This window comes from Falco rusticolus, chromosome 14 (genome assembly GCF_015220075.1).
Source record: "Falco rusticolus isolate bFalRus1 chromosome 14, bFalRus1.pri, whole genome shotgun sequence".
NCBI lineage: Eukaryota > Metazoa > Chordata > Aves > Falconiformes > Falconidae > Falco > Falco rusticolus.
Window position 1 is genome coordinate 1401292 of NC_051200.1, and position 26350 is coordinate 1427641.

At 51.0% G+C, this 26350-nt stretch overlaps 1 protein-coding gene across 2 annotated transcripts; it reads left to right on the forward strand.

The window, feature by feature from the left end:
• The first annotated feature begins 8963 nt into the window (after positions 1–8963).
• Positions 8964–25652, forward strand: LOC119157343 (endothelin receptor type B-like). 2 transcript variants are annotated; one of them, XR_005107500.1, is made up of 9 exons: positions 8964–9263; positions 12530–13057; positions 16161–16273; positions 16736–16940; positions 17650–17799; positions 18562–18695; positions 19353–19461; positions 20356–22578; positions 24571–25652. XR_005107500.1 is itself a non-coding variant. In XM_037408193.1 (8 exons), the coding sequence occupies exons 1-8, from the start codon at positions 9255–9257 to the stop codon at positions 20503–20505; spliced, it is 1398 nt and encodes a 465-aa protein (XP_037264090.1). In that variant the 5' UTR covers positions 8964–9254; the 3' UTR covers positions 20506–25652. The 2 variants fall into 2 exon arrangements, 1 of the variants encoding a protein (XP_037264090.1); XM_037408193.1 differs by having other exon boundaries at positions 20356–25652.
• The last annotated feature ends 698 nt before the right edge of the window (positions 25653–26350 follow it).

Below are 26350 nucleotides of genomic sequence, written 5' to 3' on the forward strand. Positions count from 1 at the left end.
CACCCACGAGGAGTACAGTTATCCTGCACCCTGATGGCTTGCAGTCAGAGCCTTTCTTCTAAGGCATCTGAAGATGACAAAAGACATCTGCTTATTGCAAGCCCCAGTTTACCAAACATCAAGCAGGAACTCACATACACACATGCGCCCTCAGGCTTGACACTAGGACGCAATGGCCAGCCTTCAAAGAGGAGAAGCTGGCAGGCTCCCCATGCCTCAGAATCCAGGGCTGCAAGTGCCCTGTCATCCCCAGATAGCTTGACTTCAGTTGGCCCCAGCTGATAAAGTCATAAGCAAAGAAAACATCAAGTGCAGGGTCAGCATGGGCTCGTGGGAACAGCAGCGATGTGGCTTTGCAGCCTAGAGATGCTTTCTGAGCCATCCCCTCTTCCAGAGGGAAGGAAGAGTCCCAGCACCCCATGTGTTCCAAACAAGCCTAATCCTCTGCTCACCCATCCTGACTGGTGGGAAGGGATATGGCAGCAAACAAACACATAGACACAGGCAGATGCAAGTACTCAAACAACGACTATTTTCTAGTCCTTTGCAAAGAAGCACATCAGTAGAGTTTGGTAGGATCCAGCCTAGAACTACTGGTGGTTTTGTAGTGTGGGGTCCACGCGAGATTACCTGTAGCTCCTCTTGGGCTGGTACAGGTCAGGCTGGGGATCGTTGACAACAGAATGGGGGAAGTGGGGCTCTTCATTCCACTGCTACAGAGCTTTTCCAAGCCAATGGAGCATCTCTTCGGGCTACCCCATAAGACAGGAAAGGAGCAGAGGGCAGGATAGATGCTGGCACCACCATTTGCTCTCTTTACTGTCCATTGCTATGCTCATTGTGCCAGGGGTTAAAACTGGGGGATATCAGCCTGGAGAGGGTAAAGGATATGACAAAGTTCAGAGGTCAGCAGTACTAGAGGGCTTGACAGGAATGAAAACATTTGCTGCAGAAAAGCACCCCTGGAAAGATGCCGGAGCTGTTCTCTGGGACTCCAGACCTCTCAGGCAAAGAGGCAGGGTAAAGAAAACACTGGCAGCAAGATTTGAGGAATATGACTAGAAATGCAGGCACAACTTTTTTTCTTTTCTTTTTTTTTTTTTTTTTTTATAATAATGCCAGTGAAGATGACAGTTTGGGAGTTAGTTTCAGAGCTTTTGATGCCAGCATTCCCAGTGCCCCAGAACTAAATGCAAGCCTTCCTGGAGGCTCACTAAACAAAAATACACTGAGCATTCAAGTCAGAGAAAAACAGGCCTCCCAAAAGCAGGAGGATTTGCCCAACCACAACCCTAAAGAAGTATATTCCCAAAGGATTTAGTCATGCAGGTCCCCAGCAGCTTCCTCTCCAGAACATTTTACGTGTTTGAATTCCTAAAGGACTGTCTCCAAGCTTTCCTATTTCCTATTCAGGTCGAGATGAGAGCCGCTGTACCTGACACCTGCATGAGTACCCTCCCCAGCACCCCTGCTCCTGCAGCACACTCCCTGCATTTGGGTGACGTGGAAGGTTCGGACACAACCGTTGTCTTCCAGCCACTCCACATTTGGGGTAACACAGATGCACACTCTGGGAGATACAGCAGGGAAAGCAGGTACAGCCCCTTGGCTAATTAGCAGGATTAATTGCAGTCAGGCTCAAAGTGATGTTGAGTGAATAATATTGCTTCCCATGGCGATGATAACTTTTCATGACACTGTGTTTCAGAGCAGAGCACAGGAACAGATGAGTCAAGCCCAGAGGTAGAGAGGGACGGCAGGATCTGCGGAGGGCACATAGAAGCAGCCAAAGCACTGCAGCAAGGCAGGAAGGCAAAGGAAATGGCAGACGAGAGGTGGTGTGAAGGAGCTGGAACAGGCAATGAGATGGTCCCTGTGGCAGACTCCCTGTTCTTCCCCAAGGTGAGCTCAGGAGGCAAACTTGGACGCAGCTTCTCCCTATAGAGATAGGTTTCCCCAACTCGGCCACAAAGTCCTCCTCCATATCCCTGCTCCCAGAGGTGCACCTCTACCACAGGGCACCACCCCATCATCAGGGCACCACCCAGACCACTGCTCCCTCAAGGGGCAGGGAGCTGAGGGGTTACCCCAGGCAGCAGGGCAGAGCCTCACCAGCCAGAGCCTGTCCCACAGGACCTGAGCCAGGTGAGCAGAGCAGGGCTGGAGAAGGCAGCCAGCTTCAACCAAGAGCTGAAATTGTTGGGTAAGCTCATGGTGGCAAGGCACATTTTGAGATGAAGTCAACCTAACCCATGGGTCAGGACATGGCTCAACAGAGCCCGTGGCCCAGCAGGGAGGCAGGGCTGAGGTGGAAACTAGGGCTCCCACAGCTGAACTGAAATAGAGCTCTGGGTGGGGGTGGAAGACTCAGATGAGGCTGTTCAGGGCTATTAAGACCAATTAGTGCCCTAAGGATCCTGACAGCCATCTCCAGCCCAGGCCTAAACACATTTCAGGGTAAACAGCTTTATTCAACTTGCAGGAGCGTGAATGCGTGTGTCTGTGTCCCTATGTTAGGGGTGTGTAAGGTGAGCCTCTTAATGATTCTTCCAGATATTTCTCTGCTGTGTGACCTTCTCTGCTATGATCTGATTCCTCTTGTATGGTCACACACAAAACACAGTGCACAACTGAGTCTGTGGGACAGTCCCAAACTCACTTATCTGCAGGTTAAATCCGGTGATTCAGGCTTGAAGCAGAAGCAATTATTTTTCTTTATCAATGTTTTAAGGACTGCTGTTCCAGTGGTTTTGACTAGAAAGCCATCAACATGTTCCCACAGTTGGCAAAGCTATGAGGGATGGACACCCTAATCTGTGCCTCTCTCCAGACCACAAAGATACGCTGATCACGCCAGCAAGCCGATTTCTTGCTGTGACACAACATCATGGGACTTGGCTTTGCTTTGGGGTTGCAGCTTTAAAGAGTTAAAAGTTAACTCCCAGGCAGAGCCATGCACTGGGATGACTGACTCCAAGATGAGCAGGAGGGCGCAGATTAAAGGCCAGGAACAAACTGCATTTTAGCTCAGAGCTCTGGAGAACTACTTCCTATGAGTATCTCAAACTGGGAGTGCTAGACCTACAGTTACTGGTCGAAGACAATCCCAGAGCACACAAACAGCCCAAAACTTCGTTGCCATTCACTTCATCTTCAGTTGGCATCTTCCATCATAGGAGCACTCTTTTGGTTACACTCATTCACAAGATCTTTGCTATGATCTAAGAAATGATCTAAGAAAGATCTAAGAAATCCATGCTTATTAACCCTTTCCCTTGTGATATTTAAGCATCGTACAGACAGGAACAGGTTAGGTAGGAAAGAGCTGAAGGCTGTTGAGGTAGATGGCCACTAGGTGACCCAAAGCCTATGCTAAGAGGGACAAAAGGATGTAAGAGGATGAACACTGGACAAACCGAAGAGATGAACCAGGTACTCCGGACAGCTACACTTAGTGCAAAAATGTGGATTTTTTTCACACCTTAGCTTCTTGCATAGGAAATAAATTGAAGAAGCCATTAAAATTTAGCTGCAGAGGGAGGTTTTCAAAGCACATCCTTCCAGCAGCTCGAAGTTAAAAGTGAAAGCTATGTGCTCTTTCTTGTGATATGATAAGGCTGTGGTATTTCATTTCAAGACAGATCTGTCTTTCTCCTCAACAACTATGACTGAAGCATTAGCAGCAGACACTGACGGATGATGGTCTTTGGAAGGATCTCATCCAGCTGCTCTCTCAAGGACTTAAGAGTATGTCTGATTTCCAAATGAAATCTTAGCTCCAGGCTGCAAATCAATGGACCAGGCTTAAAGGTAGCGTGAAGACGAAGTATCCGTCTCCTTCTCATCTAATATATCAATAAGGAGTCAGTGTTTTTCTGAGCTATGGCTCCTTTGAGCTTGCCATGCATGGGACCAGCCAATCCTGCCAAGCCACCTGCGTGCTGCTTGCATGGGCATCAGTTAGGCACAAACGGCAGCAGAAAGCCAAATTAATTACACTTGACATGTCTGCTTTAAGACGTAAGGGCAGTCTGAATAAACCGGATCCCATGAAGCTGTTGCTTGCCAGCACGGTGCTGCATTGCTGGTGCTGCTGGACGGGACTGTGGCTTAATTCAGAGGTACTTCTTCATTCTGATAATTTAAGTGACTCTTAACATCAGCCTTGAAACTGAATGGTGTTTCAAGAGCACTAGCTGACCGTACAAGAAGTTCGCTGTTTTCCTGGGGGTCTCCAAAGGGGGCTGGAGCCATCCTTTGTCTCCAACAGAACAGAAAGGCGCATTCATCCCTCTGTCACATGCAGAAACATGACTGTCCCAGAATAGGGCTGCAGAAGACCTCCCCAGTGGGGTCAGGAGGAGAGGTGCCGTGCGGACTCGTGCGCTCTGGGAAGAGAGCCAAGGAAAAGCTGCAGCCCTCCAAACAGGCCAAAGGGTTAAAGAAGGCATCGCCCGATGCTCCGTGACTTCTGCTCTAGGTGGGGGTGGGCTATTTGAGGTGCGTATTTCCTGATCCCTCTGGGGAGTGTAAGTGTGCAGGGGGGCAGACCCCTTTGGGAATGGTGGGAGGCCACCCCCCCACCCCCCCCACCCCCCCACCGCCCTTCAAAGTCACCAGCTGGTAATGAGCTTCTTCGTTCCCTTCACTCCCTTCGCTCAGACCGCTGGCCCAGCCTCAGTGTCACAGGCACCCACCAAGGTACAGAAATGCGTCAGTGAGGCCCAGAGTTGGCTTTGGGACAGATGCTTGCAAGTTGGGGACCTCAGTGAGCGTTACTGACCAAAACGGGGGGTACCAGCTGACTGCCCTTCAAAGGAGGCCAGCGGTGGGTTATACGCACCCAGCCCAGCCCACTAGCTGGCTTTACCCTATGCCTCCATCCTCAGAGGCTCATGTGGTCTGCCACACACTAGGAAGTCTGAAGCTGGAGAAAAGAAAGCAAAATCACTGCACGGCAATGTCAGCACAGAAAGTGAGAAACAGGATCCTCAAGCAGACTCCATAAGCAGCCTTCTCCCCAATAAAAAGCATAAAGTGACGGTTACAAATAAAACATTCAACTTAAAAATAAAAGCAAACCAAGAAAACCAGATCACTCAACACCTGCCCATCACCTGTGTTGCTTCTGGCCCCTGAGCTGCTTAGAACAAAGCGCTGTTGGGGGCATGTCTGCCCATGCGGTATCACATCTCTGTCTACAGAGCAGGCATGCACCCAGGCTTGAGGAGCCATGGAGAGATGGGAGGGTGACGGATCCCTAAGATGGACTCTCCAGTTTGGGATGGGGTGAAGAAAGAAGAGTCTGAATGGACGTTTTGTTCTCTGCTTTTTGGAGTGAGGAGTTTTTTCCATAAACAAGGGTAGGCAGTAAATAAAGACATGACTTTTCTATGGATTATCCACAGGCCTGATTCATCAAATATTCAAGGAAACATGGAAATGAATCAGTGGAGAAACACAGATAACTTGTTTTCACACAGAGAAAGAAGGAAGTTCCCAAACAACCAATATAGATTATCTCTACCCCATCTACATATCTTGACCACTGAGAAAAGACAGGCCGGGCAAATTCTCAGTGGCATCTTTGGCCAAATCCAAAGCTGAGAGGAAGTTAATCCCTTCTTGTGTCTGGACCCACTCAGAAGAAGGGCTGTAACAGGGTATACGTACAGCAGTATTTTAGTATGCAGTGCTCCCATAAGTAGCAGAGATCCTGCCCAAATTCACTCATGATCCCCATGAAAAGGGCTGAAAAGGGTAGCCACAAATGTGAATGTGGAGTCCATTATAAACCAAGGCAAGTACAGCATTTCTTCCATCGCATTGCCAACAATGCCAGCAATAACGCTAGAAAGCTTTCCCTGTTGAGAGTTGTCTCAATTGTTGTGGTCTGATCTTCATTACTTCTTGAAATTAGAAGTCTTTTATTAATTTCATGATCTGTTCCTCAGTGATTTAGTTCTCCTTATGCATCAGCACTAAGTTACTTTGTTCTTTTCTCAGTTCCTAAAGGAGACCCGATCAATCTCTTCTGTCTTCTCACTTTACCTAGTTTAAAGTCTAAGATCTGTATCTATACCAGTACAAAGTTTTACAGTCATAGATTTACTGGCACATTCCACAGTAATGAGGATTTTTTTCATCTGTGCCTCCAAGGTGCCTTTGAAAAATTTCACCTTACAGGTTGGATAGGGTCCCCACCTTTTGCTGTGAGGAGGTTTGTGGAGGTTGCAGTCAAGTCAGGAGTCCTCCTTGGTGCCTGACACAGCACAGATGGACTGAGCTGGTTTGAGAAGTCTGAAGGGAGAGTTTAGGAATTAACATCGATTTTATGAAATCTCTGAATCTTGACATCTATCCCCCTAATCCTTCTGCTGACAGGGCAGGATCTTAGGAAGTCACAAAAACCCCCAGGACGAAGGATGCTTGGGCAGCACTGGGGAGGAAGGGCATGCCTTCCTAACAGGGGGCTTGCTCTCCCCTGAGAGAGCCGCTGAGAGAGAAGTTTACACCCATCAGACACAGACAAAACCAAAGCCCGTGCTTTTGGAGAGGACAGTGTAGACTCTGAGGAGATCTCAAACGCAATCAGCAAGAGAAACAGATGTTATAACACTTGTGGGTTAATCTGTCCATTTCTCATGTTACCTTAAGAAAAGAGCAGTTATGATTTCTTGCAAAACCCTCACTGACAGCTTCAACTATTCTGTGTCATCAGAATAATAAATGGCCAAAGGTCTATGAAAACGTATTTTAAGATATAGTAACTGAAGACCAACAGGGCTGAAGGCAGCTGGGGTCCAACCTATCATTTCAAATAGCGAGCAGCAGAAATACCTGTGCTCCAAACGCAGCAAACGGGTCCCATGAAGATACCGTGCAGGCACCTGCTCAACTCTGGAGCTTACAAGGACCAGAGTAAGACACGTTGGGGTCTAAACTCAGCAGCCCCATATTTATCAGGATGAAAAATAATAACTGGGGCTGCAAAGGCGTCTGCAATTGCAGGATGGATATGGGCCATCTCCTGCCCGATGCGCTGCTCCCTAGCATGAAGGCAGAGTTTGCAGCAAAGCACAGAACTGTTGCTTCCCGTGAAAATTTGTTCAACCATAATGCTGTGAATCTGTCCCTGTGTGCAGCTACCCAGCCAGCCGCAGTTCCTTAGCCTCAGGGTGATGACAGTCACTTGTTTGCCTCTGAGTTTTGAGGAATCAAAATTACTTGTCCATTCTGTATTTGTTGTTGTCATGTTCCACAAGCTTAAGTGGTCTGCAGTTGGTCAGACAAAAGGAGCACGTAGCACAGAAGTCTGTCTCCAGTAGTGGATCGCAGCAGATTTGCTGCAGAAATCCTTCTACCAGCTAATCAAGGACATAGGAGTACCTTTGCAGACTTTGCGGGGTTTGAATTTACTAGGTTATTACAATTTTTTTTTAATAACTTACTGCGTGTACTCGAAAGTTTAAAACTTTTAGTAAAGGGGTAAGAAGAAAGAATAAAGTAGAAAGGAGCAAAGAGACATTTCCAATACCAGGCATATTTTATTGGCAATTACATTTTGAAGACTAGCAATCAAAAACACAGTAAGAAAAGAGATTAGACAAGGTCATGGCTTGAAGATAAACCAACATACAAATACCATGATACAACCGAGAAAAAGATCAGAGATGGACAACAGGAGTGAGTGAGGCTGTGAGATGGCTTCCTACAAGAGATCTATGTTATTCCTCCCCAGGGGCAGGACTTGGCACTTCCCTCTGCAGAACTTCATGAGGTTCCTGCCACCCCATTTCTCCAGCCTCTTCAGATCCCTCTGGATGGCAACACAATCCTCTAGCGTGTCAGAGAAATGTCATCTCATTCCACTTGAGATGCTTTCAATTTGGGAAAGAGTCAACCAATTCTTTCTGTCCTTGTTTCGGGGCTAAAAGGGCAAAGGGATTCCTTCATCAGAGTGAAGTTGCCTTGACTCAGTACAGTCACATCATGCCAAGATGTTTCTGGGCCATCAAGGACCCCAGAGCAAGGGGATCTGGCATTTTCTTAAATAAACAACCTGCCACGTTCCAAATAAATCTCCCATTCCTGACAACAGCCGGGTTCACAGCGTGGTGAGGAAAGAAACTCTCCTCTCCAAGCAGATGAGCTGAGAGGCTGGGAGAGGCTTTGTCCACAGGGAAGGAGGCTGTGCAGCAGCACAAGTTGTCTACAGGTTCCTACAGTCTGGAGAAAAGCAGGAGGAGTCTCATGAAAGCGTGGCTCATGATCAAAAGCAGGTGGTGAGCAGAGAGCAGCCTCCGAGCAGGACCACGTCCAGAGCGTGGGCTGGGTGCGTGGCTGGTGGGGGAGGCTGGTGTGACCTTACGGCAGCACCAGTGCCTCAGCCACCAAGCGTTCTGCCCTGCACCTGCGGCAGCTGGATGCTGCTCTTCAGGCAGTTCAGGATGCTCAGAAACCACAGCAAAATGAAAACAGAGCTGGCATGTTAGAAGGCACCAGTGGAACTTCTTGTAGGTGGAAGCATGGTCTGAAACCTGTTCCCAGCCTGTTTCAGCAGTAGACCAGGGCTCGGGGAGACTGTGGTGGGGGGAAAGTGAGGCTCGTCCTGGCCAACATATACCCTGCTAGAAGGGGGACCACAGGTCCCCTCTGCCTCGCTGGCAGTACTCATCTTGCTCCTGAACATTTCCTCAAAAGCCCCAGGTGGAGCAGCTGGCTTTGTACCCCCTGGGCACAGCAGGCTTTCCTGTCTCTTTTCCCCAAAGGTGGTGGGGGCTGCAGCTCCCTTCACCAAAGCACAGCCACGGGGCTCCTCCAAGCCCGTCACTGCGATGTGCCGAGCAGGCACGCTGCTCTGTGGTCAGCAGCCCTCCCCCACCTCCCTCCCTCCGCCTCAAGCTTTATTTGTTTATTATTTTCACCTCCTTCGCAGCGCTGTCCTGCGTTTCTCCTGCTTCGCCCTCCTCCTACATCCCTGTCCCGCGCTTTGCCTATTGGTTGCAGGGGCTGCGCTCGGGGGGAGCCCAGTCATTTTCTATATAACCAACCACTCCATTCAGAGAGACCTCAGCAAGTCACGAGAGGGGAGAAACATTCCCCTGAGCACGAGCCCACACACACGACCAACTCCAGGATCTACAGCACTGCAGTTCTCCAGGGCCTGCAGGACATGCCCAGCTGCCCGTGCACTGGGAAGGAGCCGTGAGAGGGGAAGAAACTGATCCCAGGAGCATCCAGAGTCTGTGGCCATGAGGAAGGTAACTTAACTCCGATGAAAAGCTTTGCTGTTCCATGCACTAGCCTGCAGACAAAATGATTTCTTGCTTCAGGGTAAGTCTTTGCATGTTTTCCAGGTTGCCCCCAAGGGCCCCCACTCTGGGGGAGGCGTTGAAGGGACCGTGGTGGTGCCTGTGCCAGGGCCAACAGGTGGGAAAGGAGAGGGTGCATGAGAAGAAATCCAGCACACCTCGGGGGCAGGGGGAAAAGATCCTTCTGCTTACAGACCGGGTTGGGTTCACGGCAGGGAAGCAGCTGGGGATGTGGTGTTGTCATCTGCCTTTCTCCTTTCCCCCACCTATGGCATTTTTGCTGCAAGAGATGTTTTTCTGCAGAAAAGGTCTGGTTTGCATTTGGCGAGGTTAGTCTGGCAGGAGAGTGCAAGCGGAGGTGCGTCTGCCTTGAGATGAGGATGCTGCCTGGGATGCGGTGGGCTCTCCTGGGCTCCCAGGCAAGAGGAGTCCCAAGCCCCCTGGCCCGTGCATGGCACCTTTCAGATGGGAGCAGGCTGTGCTGGGTTATAGCAATGGTTTTCAGGCTCATCCCCTCTCCAGGAATTATTCTCTGATGCGCATGTCATGACTGCAGTGGTTTCAGTTGTGATTTGGACGAAGCACAGCATAAGGGGCATTTCCACTTCCACACGCCTGAGCTATTTGCTAGCAGAAGAGCCCCAGCCGGGCAGGTGGGATGGGGATAGCCCCTTCAGGCACCAAGTCGCTTCCCCAAATCAGCAACATGAGCAAAGCTCAGAGGATTTGAGGTCAAGCAATGCTGGCTTTGGCTTCACACCTCTTGGGCACTGAACAAGCTTCCTCATGCTCCTGTGCCTCAGTTTCCCCTGCAATTGAGAAAGGGTTATGCTTTCAAGAACTCTGAGATGTGACAGGCATCACGGAGGGTGGGAAGTAAACAGGCTGTTGAACAGAAGAAAACAATGCTTCTCTTCTACTAAATTTCTGGATTTTAAGGCAAGACGGGGAAGAAGTGCTTTTTTTTTCCAGTGCTTTGCAGCTGTGCTGTGGAGGGGACGGGCAGGATCCAGTGAGCTGTGTCCTGTGATACTCACATGAGCTCTTCTGCCAAATACCCAGTGGCAGAACAGCCACCCCAGGCTCTGTAGTCCTGCTCCGGAGAGAGCAGATAAGAGCAGCCCACTGCTGTGGAGGGCACAGGACACAGCTTCCCAGGGATGGTCACCTCTCTGTCAGCTGCTCACTCAAGAGCCACCACGTTTCTCCAAGCCCCCAGACAGCCCTGGGCGGTAGAGGCTTGCTGTGCCATCCGAAGCTGCTCCCTGTGAGCTGCTCAGACTCTCAAGGATCCCGGGCAGGAATTCCGAGCTGGGTCTGCCCTCTCCTATGAGCTGCAATGCTGTGGGCATAGTGGGAAGGAGAGGAGGGCTTTGGTCAGGGCACCGACCCATGAGACAGCTGCCCCCGGTGTAGGTTGGGGCAGGACAGATTGCTGAGGACCTTAGCAGGGGTGCAGGCTGAAGTCCCTGCACCAAGTCAGAGCAGGAATTTGTGCTCAGGTCTCCAATGAGTCAGGTTTGTGCTCCTTCAGGTTATTTATCCTTTTTCTCCCTTTCTTTCTTCTCCCCACCTTCCCAACATAGCTGGGTGCCCAGGCACTTCCACAAAGCCTGGCGCTGAGGAGCGCACAGCTGTATCCAGAGAAGCCGTGGCTGTGCCTGGCAGGACTCGTGGTCAGCTTGGCCATGCCTTCCCAGAGTGGGGATGGCGTGTTTCCACCATACATGCATTGCTGGTCCTGGGGTCTCCCCAAGTCCTGGGCAGGGGAACCGTGCTACAACCTGGCAATGCCTTGGCTGAATGGGCCTGGGGAGCAGATCCCTGGGGTATGGCTGCTTTGGGCTCAGACCCCAACTCTGCCTGGTGCAGTCAGAGCAAAGGCTGGAGTCCCATCTCCAGTCCCAGGTAGGCACCCTGATCCCTGCCTAACCGCTTCTCTGGAGCAGAACACACCCCAGGGAAGCCCAAAAAGGCTCCTGTTCCTGCTCTAGGCACAGCAGTTTTTCCTCCCTTCAGAGCTGTAAAGTGTCAGAGTTTGAGAAACAAGTTCTTCAGCCACTTCGAACTAGGAGAACCCCGAGCTGTCCCTGCCTGTGGCACAGACAGTGCTGGGGCACAGACTGGCAGGGTGCTGACATCTCCCACTCACTCTCTAGGCTCACTTCCCACTGGGGGCCATATCTGGATCACCTGGAAGCCCCTTCCACAAATTCACATCATGCCAGAGCCCTACAGCCACCCTCAGCTCTCTGCTGTGGCTGTGGAGCAGCAGCTTAGCGAGCCCTGGCTGGAAGCATCGCCTGAGACTCGCACAGCGCACCCCGCTCGGGTGATATTTATTAGTGGTGCTCCAGCCCTGGTGAGCCTGAGAGACCTTTTGTCGTGCTCAGCAGTCAAAACTGCAAACTGCACAGGGAGATTTATATCCCCAAGTATTGGGTTGAATGGGCACAGTGGATCTGCAAAGGAAGTGGTTCAATTAACGACGATAAGGATGGGGAAGGAGGGACTCTACTGCTTGCACATAAATCGAAATAAGATATCAGGTATCAATACAGCATTTCTGGAAAAAAATCTTGTGACATTTTCCCATCATGGTTCCCAGCAAAACTGCACTGGGAAAAACTTTGCATTGAAAGATGGCATCTGGCAGCCCATAGGATCTGCTGAAGGGTGGGATGTCAGTGCAGCTCCGGCTTTCCCATGGCACAGACTGGAAGAAAAGGTCTGCTTGTCCTGTGGACACCCAGACAGGATTTGCAGGACTGCCCCGCTGTGCAGGCGTCAGCAGGGCAGGTGCCCCAAAACCACTGGTTCAAACAGTCAGGAACTAGATGAGAAGTGTGGGGTGGGCATAAAAGAAAAGTCAGATTTGCCATGTGAGCAGCAATACCAAGGTCAGAAAGTGTAACGGCTGATTCAACACACGTGTTTGAGAAAAGGCAGGTGCCCTCATCTGCTGAAATACTGTGTAAGGGGCATAAGAGACTGTTTCCTTCTAGTTTGTTTATCGAACAGGCTTGTTCAATTTCAGCAGCAAAGACCCCCACCCACAGGGGTCAGCAGCTCCGACCAGATGGGATCTAATGTGGCATTATTTCTGGACACTGTGATGACAGACTTTCTCCAGGAATTCCTTTCTTTCAGTCTTGCCTTGTTCCTCCTTCCTCTGCTAACCGAGTTCTTGCCCTTGTCCCTTTCTCCACCTGCAGTTCCCACCAAGACCCGAGCAAGGACGTCCCTCAAGCACGGTGAGGACTTCTGGCACCAACTTTGCCTTTCAGTCCTCAATGACAAGAGTCCCAGCTCCCACCACTCTGGCCATTTTCCTGACTTGCCTCTTCTCTGGGGCACAGAGCCAGACCCCAAGGGCTTTTCAGGAGAGCACCAACTCCTTTGAGCTGCTCAGCCAGGAGCAGGCGTACAGCCTGGTCCAGCCAAGCCTGTTCCAGGACACCAAGCTGTCAAACCACTCGGAGACCCTCCCCAGGAGCACCAGCTCTGAGCCGCCCCTGCTGCCCGTGTGCGTGAAGCCTGCGGATATCAGACACATCTTCAAGTACATCAACACCATTGTGTCCTGCACCATCTTCATAGTAGGGATCATCGGGAACTCCACGCTCCTGAGGATCATTTACAAGAACAAGTGCATGAGGAATGGGCCGAATGTCCTCATTGCTAGCTTGGCACTCGGAGACCTCCTCTACATCCTCATTGCTTTGCCCATCAACGTATATAAGGTAGGCTCCATGCGCACCAGCGCTGCAGCAGTCTGGTGGTTGTGGGGATGGTGTCTGCTCCCACTTGCCTCGGTGCCCTGGGGAATATCAATCCTCTGCTCTTTATTACAGGCTCCATTTCTGCAAGGGAGGGTGTTTCTGCTCTCCAAAGGACGAGAAAAACAAACAAAAAGCTCAGAGTACATTCCTGGGAAAGCAGAGGTGTTCTCAGCTACAGCTGTGTTATGCGCACACACACATGCAAACACACAACCTTCCAGATCTTTTAAATCTGATCTAAAATCACATGAAAAGAATCGCTTGCAGTCTTCTGACATCACAACCTGGTGTTTATTTCAGCTCAGTTAATCAGCCTCAAGCAAATATCTTTTTTATTCCAGCTAAACATGAAGACTCACCCAGGAACAAGGAAGAGGGCTGTAATACAGAACAGGGGCTTCTTTCAGGAGGCACTGACCCCTAACTAGAGAGAAGAGGCACAACAGTATCAGGGTGACCTGAGCTCTGCGCGGTGCACCGGGGCAGAGGGGGCTGAGCAGATGCAGGCAGTAGACCTGAGACCCCAGTTAAGAGCAGAAGGTGTGTTACCACATCCATGAGATGTGTTTGGGCTGTTGTGGCTCTTTCTGGCCAACTGCTGGAGACACGTTTTGGTGGGCTGGAGCCAGAGGTTTCTATGAAGGGATGCTGGAGGGTGAAGGGCTTGGAGCTCAGTCAGATTTGTTTGTTAAAGGGAAGCTTTAGCCTGCGAAGTGGACATTGAGTGCCAGAGGGGTCCTGGACCAAGCAGGCTGGATGGCAGGGGGAGAAGGCAGAGAAATTCAAATCAGGAAGAAGGTGCATGTAATTTGACAGTGCGAACAACCAGATGTGGCTGGCGGGACGGTCTCAGATCACTGTGAATAGATACCCTTCAAGTGAAAAGTGACTGAAAACTATAAAGGTTTTTTAGCTCAAAACAAACAGGTTCTCCATGAGCCTGATGATCCCCGCTGTTACAAGAATATGGCTCCATGTAGAGGGTTTTACCCGTGCCAGAAAACAGAGTAGCTTGGGGTGAGCAGCACTGACCCAGGGGAGGGCTGCCCCCTTCACCCGTGGGGTACAGACCCTCTGCTTTCACCCACCGGGCCCCCTTTGCTTTGAATAAGGCACGATTTGTTCTGCCCAAGGCATGAGACAGTCTGGGGAAGGTGGCTGCAACACCGGCAGCTCTGCCGGGGGTCACTTTCCCCCTGCACCCACTGCACAGGCAGAGGCTGTGGAGGTCGCCCAACAAGCATGGCCATAGCTGAGCCCCTAAAAATTTTGAACAGCAAAGCCCCCCCAGTATTTGTCCCCAGTCAAACCCAAGGCAGGGAAGATTTGCATTTTAATCCTGCCTTTGCCACACTTGATGGGAGATGCACCATCTAGCCAGGGAAAGAATCTGGGTCGTGCAACGTGCATTTAACAAGAATGCACACTGTAACAGGCAACAGCAAAATATCTGGCAGACCTGCCTCCACGGGTTGCAAATACTTCTCCACTTTGGCGGATCTGGACTGCAGGGTCCATCTGTCATGTTTACATCACCCACAATATCAGGGCGGTTGGGTTGGTTTTAGCCTGGGTTCCCAAAGGAAAAAGGCTTGTACGACGGGACCGTGAGGACACGCGTCCAACAGCCCTTCCTTTCAGGATCTGTTTGCCCAGTTCTGATGCATTTCACAAGTCTCTGTTGTTGGAAGGCCCTATGTATCATAAAAAAAAAGGCATGTGGGACCAGGTGGAGGCTGTAGGAATGTCTCCGCTGAGGGAAGCTGGCAGATAAACCAGTGACAGGCTCAATACCCAGCTCTGCGTCCTGGTCAGCTGGGAACTGGGGTTGCACTGGGCTGTGCACTGGGCTGTGCAGAGTCCATGGCTTAGAACAAAAGCCTACAGGACACCTCCTGTTAGCACAGGCTGTGGCTTGGAGACACACTTGCTCATCTCTTGGAGCTACAACTAGCACAGCTTGCAGCTGACAGAAAGCAAAGTCAAGATATCTTGTCCAGGCTAAGGACAACATCTTGCATTGGTGTTGCATGCCTTGTAACAGGAAAACTGGGTCAAATCCAGGGTTGGGACTCCCTGTTCTGGTCATGTCTAAACTGACATTTCCTGACTGATGTTCAGGATTTCACCAGGCCACCTAAGCAACCCCACTCCCTTCTTCACCTCTCCTTTCCAGCCACCTTCAGGAGGAGAAATTTTCCCTTGTTTGAGAAGCCCAAACTGACTACGAGCAACTTGCCCCTAAGGGCAGCCCAGTTCCCGCACAGTGCGTCTCAGCAACACATGAGACGGGTTGACTCCCTGGGTGTGCAGAGCAAAGGAAAGGGTAGGGTCGGTCGGTTACCTTCACCTGAGACCCTGCTTTCCAGGAGAGCTTCTGGATTGATTTGTCTGGCTGCCGAGACCAAACTAAAGAGCTTGCCCAGGGGGATGGTTGTGAGTAGGAGGAACCTTAGGATGGGCTCCAGGTGCCATGGGGCTATAAGGGTTGTGAACGCAGGCTCACTCATCCTCATGAGTGAGGGGCCTGGACTTCTCCTGCCTTCAAGGCATCTTGTCCTCACCAACATCTTCTGCTTGCTCCAGCTGAGCTTGGGGCCACGGTGTATGTGTTCTATAAGGAACCTGAGTATGGTAGAATGTCAGAGTATGGTAAGGGCTTAAGACTTTGAAAGCCATCTGAAAGAAGCTGTCCTTGCTGGATTTTGGCTGTTACAGAGAATGACACCCCTTTTCCCTCTAAAAGCAACCCAAAGCCCATCGTGGTGTTTAGGATTCAAACATTCAAACCCACCCAGGGTCTGAAGTCAGGACCTGGTGTCTCCACCATCCTTCTGTCTATGTGTCAACTCACCTCACAACGAGCCCTTGGGGAAATGAAAGGTTCCCAGTGGATCACAAAATACTGGATAGCGCACACTGCATAATCCCAGCAGAGGTAACCTCAGAGTGCTTTCAGCTGCTCTCTGTGGGCTTCTCACACCTTGTGGGTAACCACCTGCCATTACGGGAAGCCGGACATGCTTTCCTGAAGCAGCCTGTTAACCCTGTGGTTCTTCCCCAGCTCTTGGCAAAGGACTGGCCCTTTGGTGTGCAGGTGTGCAAGCTGGTCCCCTTCATCCAGAAAGCCTCAGTGGGCATCACCGTCCTCAGCCTTTGTGCTCTCAGCATCGACAGGTAAGAAAGAGCTTCTACAGCGGCACAGCCCAGCCTGAGCCACCTCTGACTATAGCATGTCCCTCCACTGTAACCAGAAGGCAGACTGCAGGGTGGCTGGGTCCCAGGCCGGATTCAGAGATGGGGGCAGGGTGCTGGCATGTAGAGTTGAAATCCAACGGTAACTGACTCTGGTGACAGAGTTTAAATCCTGATGGAAAAAGTTGAGGGGAGGATGCTGATGTGCTGGGGTGCTGTGGGAGGGTGGCAGCTCCCCAATGGCAAGTAGACATTGGCCAAGGATAGCTACCATCACACCCATCCATGGAGCCCCTGTTGCTGATCTTTCCCATTCCACTGAAAGGGAAAGTTCAGGGGTGGAGGAGTAAGGTGTAAGGGAAAGGGCCTTTGGGGAAAACTCTAACCTGCACCTTCTTGGCCCCTTCCTGATGGTTGCTTCTCTCACTCCAATCACGTTGGCAGGTACCGAGCAGTGGCATCCTGGAGTCGGATCCAGGGGATAGGAATCCCCATGTGGAAGGCAGTGGAGGTGATGCTGATCTGGGCAGTGGCCATTGTGCTCGCAGTCCCTGAAGCTATAGCCTTTGACATGGTGGAGCTCAGCTACTGGGAACGACACCTGTGGGTGTGCATGCTTGCCTCCGAACAGAAATCCAGCTTCATGATGGTAGGTACTCCATCCCACCCCAGCTGCAGTGCATGGGAGAGGGAGGCACGGGCAACCAGGGCATCCTCCCTCCTTGATCAGAGTGTTAGATGCTTCTGTAGATGGCTTCTTCTAGCCATCAGGGTGAACACCAGGAGAGCACTTTCAGAGAAAGCACAGAATACCCAATGCTGCAGTGACACGGGGCAGACTTGCCTTGAATATGGGGCCAGAAATCAGGCAGCTGCTCCTCAAGGTGTGTCATGTCTTCACCATCCACATCAGAAAATCATGACACATCTTTGGAAGCTTCGGAACCTGCCACGCTGTCACAGCAGGCCAAAAAGCATCTCCATAACCAGTCTGCATGGGTAACCTCGATCACAGGGTCAGCTAAGGGTGAGCAAGGGAATGAAGACACTTACAGAGCAGCAGAACTTATCCCACTGCGTCTACCAAATCAGCTCCTCGGAACTGTTTCTTGCACAAGAGCGCCAGACTGGACTGGCAGCCAGACATAAACCAGTCTTTACTTCTTTAGGTCAAACACGTGCACCAGCCTTGGGGGAGGGTAATCCCATGTGCACTTAGTGCAGGAGCTGTTACACTTTCACACATCAGAAGTGTCTGATACAGGCCAGCGTCGGTGTCAGGGACCGGGTCAGTTCATGCCCCAGTTACTCCCCCACCCCATTCTCCAGTTCCCAGTTGCTCTTTCTTTTGCATGCAGTTCTACCGGGATGTGAAGGACTGGTGGCTTTTTGGCTTCTATTTCTGCCTCCCCTTGGTATGCACTGGCATCTTCTACAGCCTCATGTCATGCGAGATGTTGAGCAAGAGAAATGGCATGAGAATTGCTCTGAATGACCACATGAAACGGGTAAGAAACAAGGAAGGCAGGCACCCTGGTATTCCCCGAATGGGAGGGAGTGCTGTCCAAGGGGAGAAGACCTACCTGTCCCTGTAAAGGACACGTACGAGCTGACATAGCCTCTCAGTGGTCAACAGCTATTGGCACACTGATGCAGATGCATGGATTAAACCAGGGAGATGGGCCTTCAGCTCTACAACCTCCAGTCTCAGGGACAACCCAAACCACCAGCGTTATGGCCATGGATCAGCTCGGTTCTTGATTTCTCATGGTCATTTATCTCTGGCAGTGCTGCACCAGCCCAGATCACGCCAAAGGCTGCATGTGCTGTATCACAGATAAGGGGTGCAGGGCAAAGAATGGTTTACGGTCCCCTCCCACACTTTGCAGAATGATCCCCTGAGGCAGACCAGCTGGCTGTCACAATAATACAGTGTGAAGGGTGGATGGAGGGGGGCCCCATGTCCCAGGGAATGTCACCCCAGCAAAGTCACCAGGAGCAATGTTGGGAAGAGGCATTAAAAGAGTCTGGTCCATGTTGTGCTGCTGATACCCTACCCCTTTCTGCAGCCTGTATCTCAGAGTCCTCCTCATGATGCAGAATTTGGGACCTGCAGGTTGTGCTTTGGACTCAAAAGGGGCACCCTGCTGTTATCAGATTACAGAAATAGAAGGGCTCTTGCTCAGCCTGGGGAGATGGTACTTTGCTCCACCTGCTCCCCCATGCTCAGCCACACCATCCCTTCTCTCCTGCCCACCTTCTCTTCGTAGCGCCGGGAGGTGGCCAAGACCGTGTTCTGCCTCGTGGTGATCTTTGCACTCTGCTGGCTGCCGCTCCACCTCAGCCGCATCCTCAAAAAGACCATCTATGACCAGACGGACCCCAACAGATGTGAACTGCTCAGGTAGGGGCAGCAGCAGAAGGGCACTGAGCTGGGACCCCCGGCGGGCACCGGCTGAGGCTCCGCTGGGCTCAATGCAGGCTGCCAGAGCTGCCTTCTGAACACCTTGTTGCAACAGCTCCTTTTCTAGGTGACATTGCTCTCCTGGTAGGCACATAGAAAGGGTGTGGGGGACCGTAAGAAAGGAAAAACATTAAATTTTGAAATGTCTCTATAAAGCTTTGGGTTAAAGAGTGCTCCTGGTCAAAGAAACATTCCCTGCAGGGCTAAAGGGACTGCAGCACTTCTGAAGGCTTTGCACGCTTTCTGCCATGTGGTAGGTGCCCATCTTTGCCTCTCCTTTTTACCCATCATGCTAAAATCCAGTTCAGGCCAGGCGCTGCTACTGTGCTTCAGTTTGAGAACATTAAAGTCACCAGGGGAGATCAGATCTCACACTTCTGGCTTCCTCAGGAAATGCTCCTCGCACTGGAGAAAGTGGTGGGCTCCTGCAGAGGGGACTGCCTTGGGCTCACGTCTATGTTATCAGTCACCGAGTGGCTCTCCGTGGGAGCAGGTTCCTGGGCCAGGCAGTTTGCAGACAGTTTGGAAACCCTCTCTCAGATGTCCACTCAGTGGGCTTCCAATATGTCCACCCTCTTTTCTCCCCTCCCGCCTCAGTTTCCTCCTAGTGATGGATTACTTCGGGATCAACATGGCCTCCCTCAACTCCTGCATCAACCCTGTGGCTCTTTACTTCGTCAGTCGGAAATTCAAGAACTGCTTCCAGGTAGGGTGAACCCCTCCAGAGCTCCTGGCTATGGTGACCATCCCCAGACACCAGTCGCAGGGACACAAGCCCCACGGACCAGTTGCCCCCATTGCAGTGGACTTCTGAGCTTACGAGATGAGGGGAAAGGTGGAGAGGGTTTGGCAAAGACATCCAGCAAGCAGTGGCAGAGACAGGTCTGGACCTCGCAGCTCCTGGCTCCCGGACAAATTCCCCACCAGGGACATGCTGGGGCCGCCAGCAGCGCACAGCGTTCCCCTATTTGCTCATATACATTTGATTTGCTCATATATAATTTGATCTTATTTCTCCTCCCAAATTTTCCCTCGGCCAGGTGCCTCTCCTCCCAGCTCCCAGTTCACTAGATGTCTCTGCCCTGCTATGGGGAGGCTTTTGCCAGTGCAGGACCTAGGACAAGCCAAAAAAGTCCCTGTTCTGGATCAGAAGCATCCCCACAAACCATCAGATCAGGGACTGGGGCTGCTTTAAACTTTGAGGCCAAGTTATTCAGATATAATTTTCAGGAGCAGTGGAGCCCTGAGAAAGGAAGGGAATGGGATAGGATGGGATGGGGTGGGGAAGGAGTCATCTCCCAGCTGCTGTAGCAAAAAGAAGAGTTGAGCCCAGCTAAGCATTACCTGCGTTTTCTGTCCCCTGAGGACAAGAAAACACAACTGCAAAAGGTACCCAAGGTTTTGGTATCTTCATTTCCAATCCATACCAGCCTGCTCCCACCAGATCTGCAGGACAGCAAGGCTCAGAAGTGCAGGCTGCGATCCCCAGCCTGGCACTGCGCAGGTTGACTTGCTGACATCAGTAAGGGAATATTTCCCCCTCTTCTACCCTGTAGCCCATGCTTGTAACCTCTTCCTCCACCTTCTTGTCTCCTCACAGTCCTGCCTGTGCTGCTGGTGCCAGCGACCTGCTCTGAGCATCACACCGACAGATGAGAAGGGCTCTGTTGGGAAGTGGAAAGCCAACGGGCAGGAGCTTGGGCTGGACCAGAGCAGCTCCCGCTTGAGTAATAAGTACAGCTCTTCCTAAAGCCATGCCACCCGTGGGGCCGAGAGGAGAAGGCACCATGCCACTCCGTTGCTCTCACATGGCCATCTCCTGGCTGGGCCTGAATCGTTTTTGCCTTCGTGTCGTAACCCACCTGGAAGGAGCTGCAGCATTTCATGGACCCCTGAGACTAGCGCTGAACCACACCGATCCATCCTCTGGTCTGAGTCGTCTCTGGAGGAGGGGGAAGGGGATTCAGATCCTTATAGGATATTTCACTTCCTTGCAGGAAAACCAAGTGACTTATGGCCATTTGTCTTGGGTGGAAACATGGGGTGGGGAGATGTGTGTGGAAAGGGAAGGAAGGTTGAGATGTGGTCACTTTGAGATGGATGTGGGATGAGGAGGAGAGGGAGAAGACCATGAGTGAAAATTTCCAGCTGAAAAAGCCAAAGAAAGGCTTTGATAACATCCCTTATCATCTCCCTCTGCTGCTGGGACAGTTTGTCTTTGGGCAGAGCCAGGATAAGATCCAGGCACCATCCATGTCTGGTAGACCATCAATGGTGTGATATCTCCTCCTGTTCATGGTAGGGAGAGGTGGGCAGTACTTGGCTTCATTGTGTGACCAACCTGACTGGGGGAGCCCCAAAAGCCCCCCCTTCTCTTCACCTTTTCCTGGGAAATCCAGCCCAGGCTCCCCACCCAGGAATGATGTTCACCCCACCTGTGTATGGCACAAGAAAACGGTTGTGTGGGACCGCAGGGCTGTGGCTTAGGGGATCGGCTATCCCTGCTAGAAGCTAGTGGCAGCATCCAGCCAAACCATCAGCTCCTGCTCCCCCCTCCAGGCGAGCTCAGGGCGCCGTTGCTGGCTCAAGGGGAAGTCTGTAAGCCCAGGAAAGGGAAGGCAGAAATGGCTCAAATTTGGGTGAGGCTGGGACCAAGGAACCAGCCTCCACCTTTCCAGCTCCCTGCGTAAACTGGAAGCAGCTAATTCTGCTGGATATAGGATGCAGGGGAGAGGATCCAGATCTGCCCTTCCAGAAGAGCATCCAGCCTTGATCCGTGGTCTTCAGCAGCTGCAAAGTCCACCGCCTCCTTAAGCCACTGGCTCCTGGGAGGGGGATCGCCTGGAAGACCACGGCTCTGAAGGGAAAACAGGGGTGCCCTGCATTTTAATGACTGTAGCTCATGTTCCGCCTGCCAACAAGGCTGAGCTCCAACAGGGCAGTGGGGCTGGACCCCAATGTGCCTTGGCCACAGCACCATGACACCAAGGTTCATGCCATTTCTAAGGGGGACAGAGATGCTCATCCTCATGGTCAGACTAAGGTGGAAAAGGCAATGGGGAAAGTCCAATCTCAACCGAATGAGCCGCTACAGCTAACTGAAATATGGCAAAGAGCTTCCACAAATTTACTATTTAAAGTAATGAATCCCCGAGTGCTTTTCCAGCATGTTTTTCCAAAAAGTCATGCTTGCATCTCTTGCCAAAACTTTAAGAAAACCTGTATGAGAAAGTTTTAGTCACCAAGCTTTTGATGATTTTTCCTGGGGTTTTTTTTCCTTCTCTCTTTTACCTCTCTCCCTTTCTTCTTTCCCTTTCTCATCTTGTCATGAGGGAAAAAAAAAAAAAAAAACAGAGAGAGGAAAAAGGAAGAGAAAAGACCTGCAAATAAAGCAAAACACTTGCCAGGTGTCGGTGGTTTTTTAGCTTAGCTTTCACTGAAATGCAAATATTTTACAAACAAATTACATTTCTGAAAGACAAAAGGGTTTCGACAAAAACAGAAAGCGAGCAATATCTAGACTACCATGTTTTCCATAAACTTACCTACCTACTGTAGAGTTGTCTGTATCAATTCCACAGCGCTGCTGCTGTGCTTTGCCCTACAGCTGGCTGCATTTTGTTGGTGGACAGATGAAGTCAACAGAGAAAATTGATAAAGACTGAAGCATTCCCTGCAGACATCTTAGCAGAAGGATATTTTTTAATGATTGTGCTTATACAAAAAAATCTGAATTCTATGTATTTCTGTATTTGTCCACATTTACAGGCAAATGGATTCTGTGACTTCAACACCTCATACCACTCCAAGGACGTAGCAGTGGGTAAGCCAGTGGCACACCAAGCCTAATGCAATGTCTCACTCACACCCTGCCCTACCGCAAATTGTGGCAAATTCAGCTCCAGGTAGCCCAGCTCCCCGGCAGCCTCCTGCCAGGACAAGGCTGGCCCCAGGCCTGCCCTGCCGCCTTGCAAGCAGCCGCTACGGAGTGATTTGCTTCGGGTTAACACCTCTGCCATTGCATCTCTGATCGTACTCCCTAAAATCCACACGTAGACCCGAGCTCTGGGTCTAGCGTGCTCGGGAGGTGCCAGGGCAGCTGTGCAGCGCTGGTGGCTGGGAGGGTGGGAAGAGACAGATGGGATGTGCTGACCTTTCCATCTGCTGTCACGTGCATCACCAGGGGTTTTCTGTTAATTACAAACCTCTTGGCACTTCAAACAAGGGTCTGCTTGTTGGGCCACACAATGCTGGGGGGCATGGAGGTGTCAGATCACTTGTCAGGTAATAAAGTCCTGTAACAGGCAGTATTTAGGATGCTAGCAGCTAACGGGGATGCTCTGACCCCGTGGTTACAGTTTCCCTCCCTCACCTGAAACGGCTGGCGCTTTGATCACAGGTTGAGCCAACATCTTTCTCTCTTGGGGTCCTCAATGCATTGCACAGGCCTGGAGCGTAGCCCTGGCTTGTGGGGACCCCACTGTGAGAGTCACATAGATGAGAAACACCGTGTAAGCAGGGGACCTGCCTGCTGGGGTCTGATTTGGGTCAGTGGCGTTATAGCCTGGACAGCCTGGAGAAGGCTGACAAAGGATGCTGTTGGTCAGATCTGGAGATCTGTCAGGTAAAGCTGGTAAGTCGGGGTCACAGTAGGTAATTCAAGGCCAACAGATGTGCTGAGCAGGGCAGCTTCAGCCCCAAACCAGCACTGGTGACAAGCTGAGGATGAGCACGCACACGTGCAAGGAATGCAACTCCCCCTGTCCTGCCCAACTCTGCCCTCCTGGCACGTACATTGCCCTCTGCTAGCCCAGGTGCCAGTTTTCAGGTGCTTTGTTCCAACCTGACCCCGAGACACCAGTCACAGGACTGCCCTTAATTAAAAAGAAATAATGCCAAATGAACTGGAGTTGTCGGAACACAGGATCCCTTAGGCAGTCAGGAGAAGCAGCTTTCTTTAGAAATTAGATAGTTCGAGACCCAGGAGGAACGTGGACATCAGCTCACTGCACCAGGACGTGGGGGAGGGAGATACTGTTCTCTAGAGGACTGAAATACTTCGGGGACAGAGGAGCCAGCTGAAATGCCTCAGTGCCTCAAAACAGGAAAGAGCATCAAGCTCTGCACATCCTCCTGGCAGAGGAGCCACAAGCACCAAAAAACTGAAAAAGCAAAAAAAAGCAGCTTAGGAGTTTAGAGCTATAGACCTGTCCCTGGCTGTTGCCATCCTCCTTGCTGCAAAATAAAGTCAGTCCCAACTGGTAAAAGTGAGACTTACCATGTTACAAGAGCAAGGCACACAGGCAGTTTAGTGCCTGCCAGCAGCTGAGCAAAGGTTGTTCTGTCTTTTACTTGCTAATTTCAGTGAAGACTGAAGTATCTTGACAATTTCCCAGTGGTGATCTTGGTAATGCCATAAGGAGCAGCGTCCCAAACACTGAAGAGCCACGATCCTCTCCTAAGGACAGGCAGAACAGCCAGGACCTGCTGGTTTTCACAAGGCAGATAGCAATTACAAGCACACAGGGGAATCCTTTTACCTTATTTAACCTCCTGGGCCCCAAGTGGCTAACATCTCTTTTTATGCTCCAAGAGCAGATTTAATCACTCCTGCATTAGCAGTTATACTCAGATCAACATTTCAGCCTTAAACGGTTCAAAACCAGTCTCAGATCTGCACATTATTAATACTACAACAAAAAGACTGACACGCATTCACCCCCAGCTCCCGACATTGCCACCGCTTGCTGCATGCCTGTTTAACAGTGACTTCATCCTCCTTTGGTATAACTTTCCCCTTGTGTTTTCCTCCCAGACATCCTCTAGTAAAACCAACATCATAAAGTTTGACCAAGCGTGAGAGAGGAGAGAGAGGAGAAAAGAGCCGAGATACCAGCAGGACTCAGTACCCTTTTAAAGCTCTTTATTGCACTGGCATCCAGACAGCCCTTTCCCATTCCTAGAAGCTCTCCCTTAGGCTACAACCAAGGCCAGGGCCAGCGAGTTTCTGCTCAAGGGGAAGTAATGACTGTCAGACAAGGTGTGCCCGTGCAACCTGGTTTTAGCTGTTCATGGGAATGCAAATGCGAAGAGAGCTCCCTGCTGCCAGCTCCTATTGCCCTTCACAGGCGAGAGCTCTACAGTCCTGGGCAGGCACATCCTTCCCTTGCTTCCCCAGGCAGAGGAAGTCCAGAAACAGTGCTTTGCCCAGCCCAGCCCAGCCAACATGCAACTGGTCCACAGCATCCCTTGGGTCTTGGAAGAAGCAACCAGCTGGGTTTCAAGACCTTTTCAAAAAGCTGTTCTCCGTGACACCAGGGCTGAAATTCAGCCCAGGTGCATTAGTCCGCTCCTGGTTTACTCACCCCTTTACCCTCTCCCCCTGCCCTGGGTAAACTGCTTTCCTGCTTTTTTTTATGTCTCCCTCTTGCTTCTCCAACCAGAAAGTCCCCAGGCCTGTGCTTGCTCCTATGCAGCAGGGTGAAACACTCACCAGCACCCATCAGGCACAGCCCTCTTCCCCACGTGCCCCAAGCCCTATATGAAAGCGTGCTTTAACCACCCACGGGTTTCAGCATGAAGAAAGTGGGCCAGAGGGGATCAGCCAAAAGCAAAGCCACGATAGCTACCCACTATAGATGTGGGACCATGTTGGCAGGGCAGGCTGAATCCACTGCAGCAAACAGAGAGGCAAAGGAGCCTTATTATGAAATGTAGGGTTCAGCTGGCTTCTTGGCCTAGTGCCTGCGAACACAAACCCATCACCAGCCTGTCCGAGAGACCAAGTCTGTCAATTCGTATTTGAAAGAGTGATTTTCTAGAGAAGACCTGACATTTTACATCCTCCCTCTTATTCCTCTGTACGTTAATAAAACATGTTGGTGTTTGAAAGGAAAATCTCTGGGTTTTTCTTATTGAGCAGCAGGGGGTCTGCAAAGTCTGCTAAATACTTAATTGAGTGTCAGCAGGTTCCTTTGGTAACTGCAGACCTCCACTGAAGAGACAAGCAGCGTCCCCCCTGTGCAGAGCAAACTAGAAAGGTTCACAATCCTACGCCCTGCACAGAGCAGAAAAACCCCTGCAATTTCACGCCACATTACGCTCAACAAAAGGCTTTCACTTGGCTAGCTGCCAGCAGAACCGATCGAGGCCAGGGTTTCAGTGTTGTACCCTTTAAACCTGTTCATCAGGAGTGGTCTGGGCTTGCCTTTGTCTGCATTCTTCGGGGGGTTACAAAAAGCAAGTGGTTTTTTACTCATCTCACCTCCCAAATGAGCAGAGTATCATTTTATAATGATATGTTGAAAAAGGAAGGCTGGCCCTATCTGTTCAGTCAACTGCAATGGTGCGAGTAACAGAAAGATTTAAATTGAGGGAGGGTGCTGCCCCTCTAAAAGCTTGATTTTACACAGCACAGAACCCCTTTGCTCCCTGGGGCAGCTAAGTCTGTGCAGCAGACCACCTGCAAACCCTGTGATCTGAAAAGCCTGGGCAGGAAACAGCAACACTTGGAGAGGGAAAGAAGATGGAAGACTGAAAGAGCTGCCTTCTAGCTATCATTTCCTATACCCGTGCTGAGCTGAACGCAGTGTCAC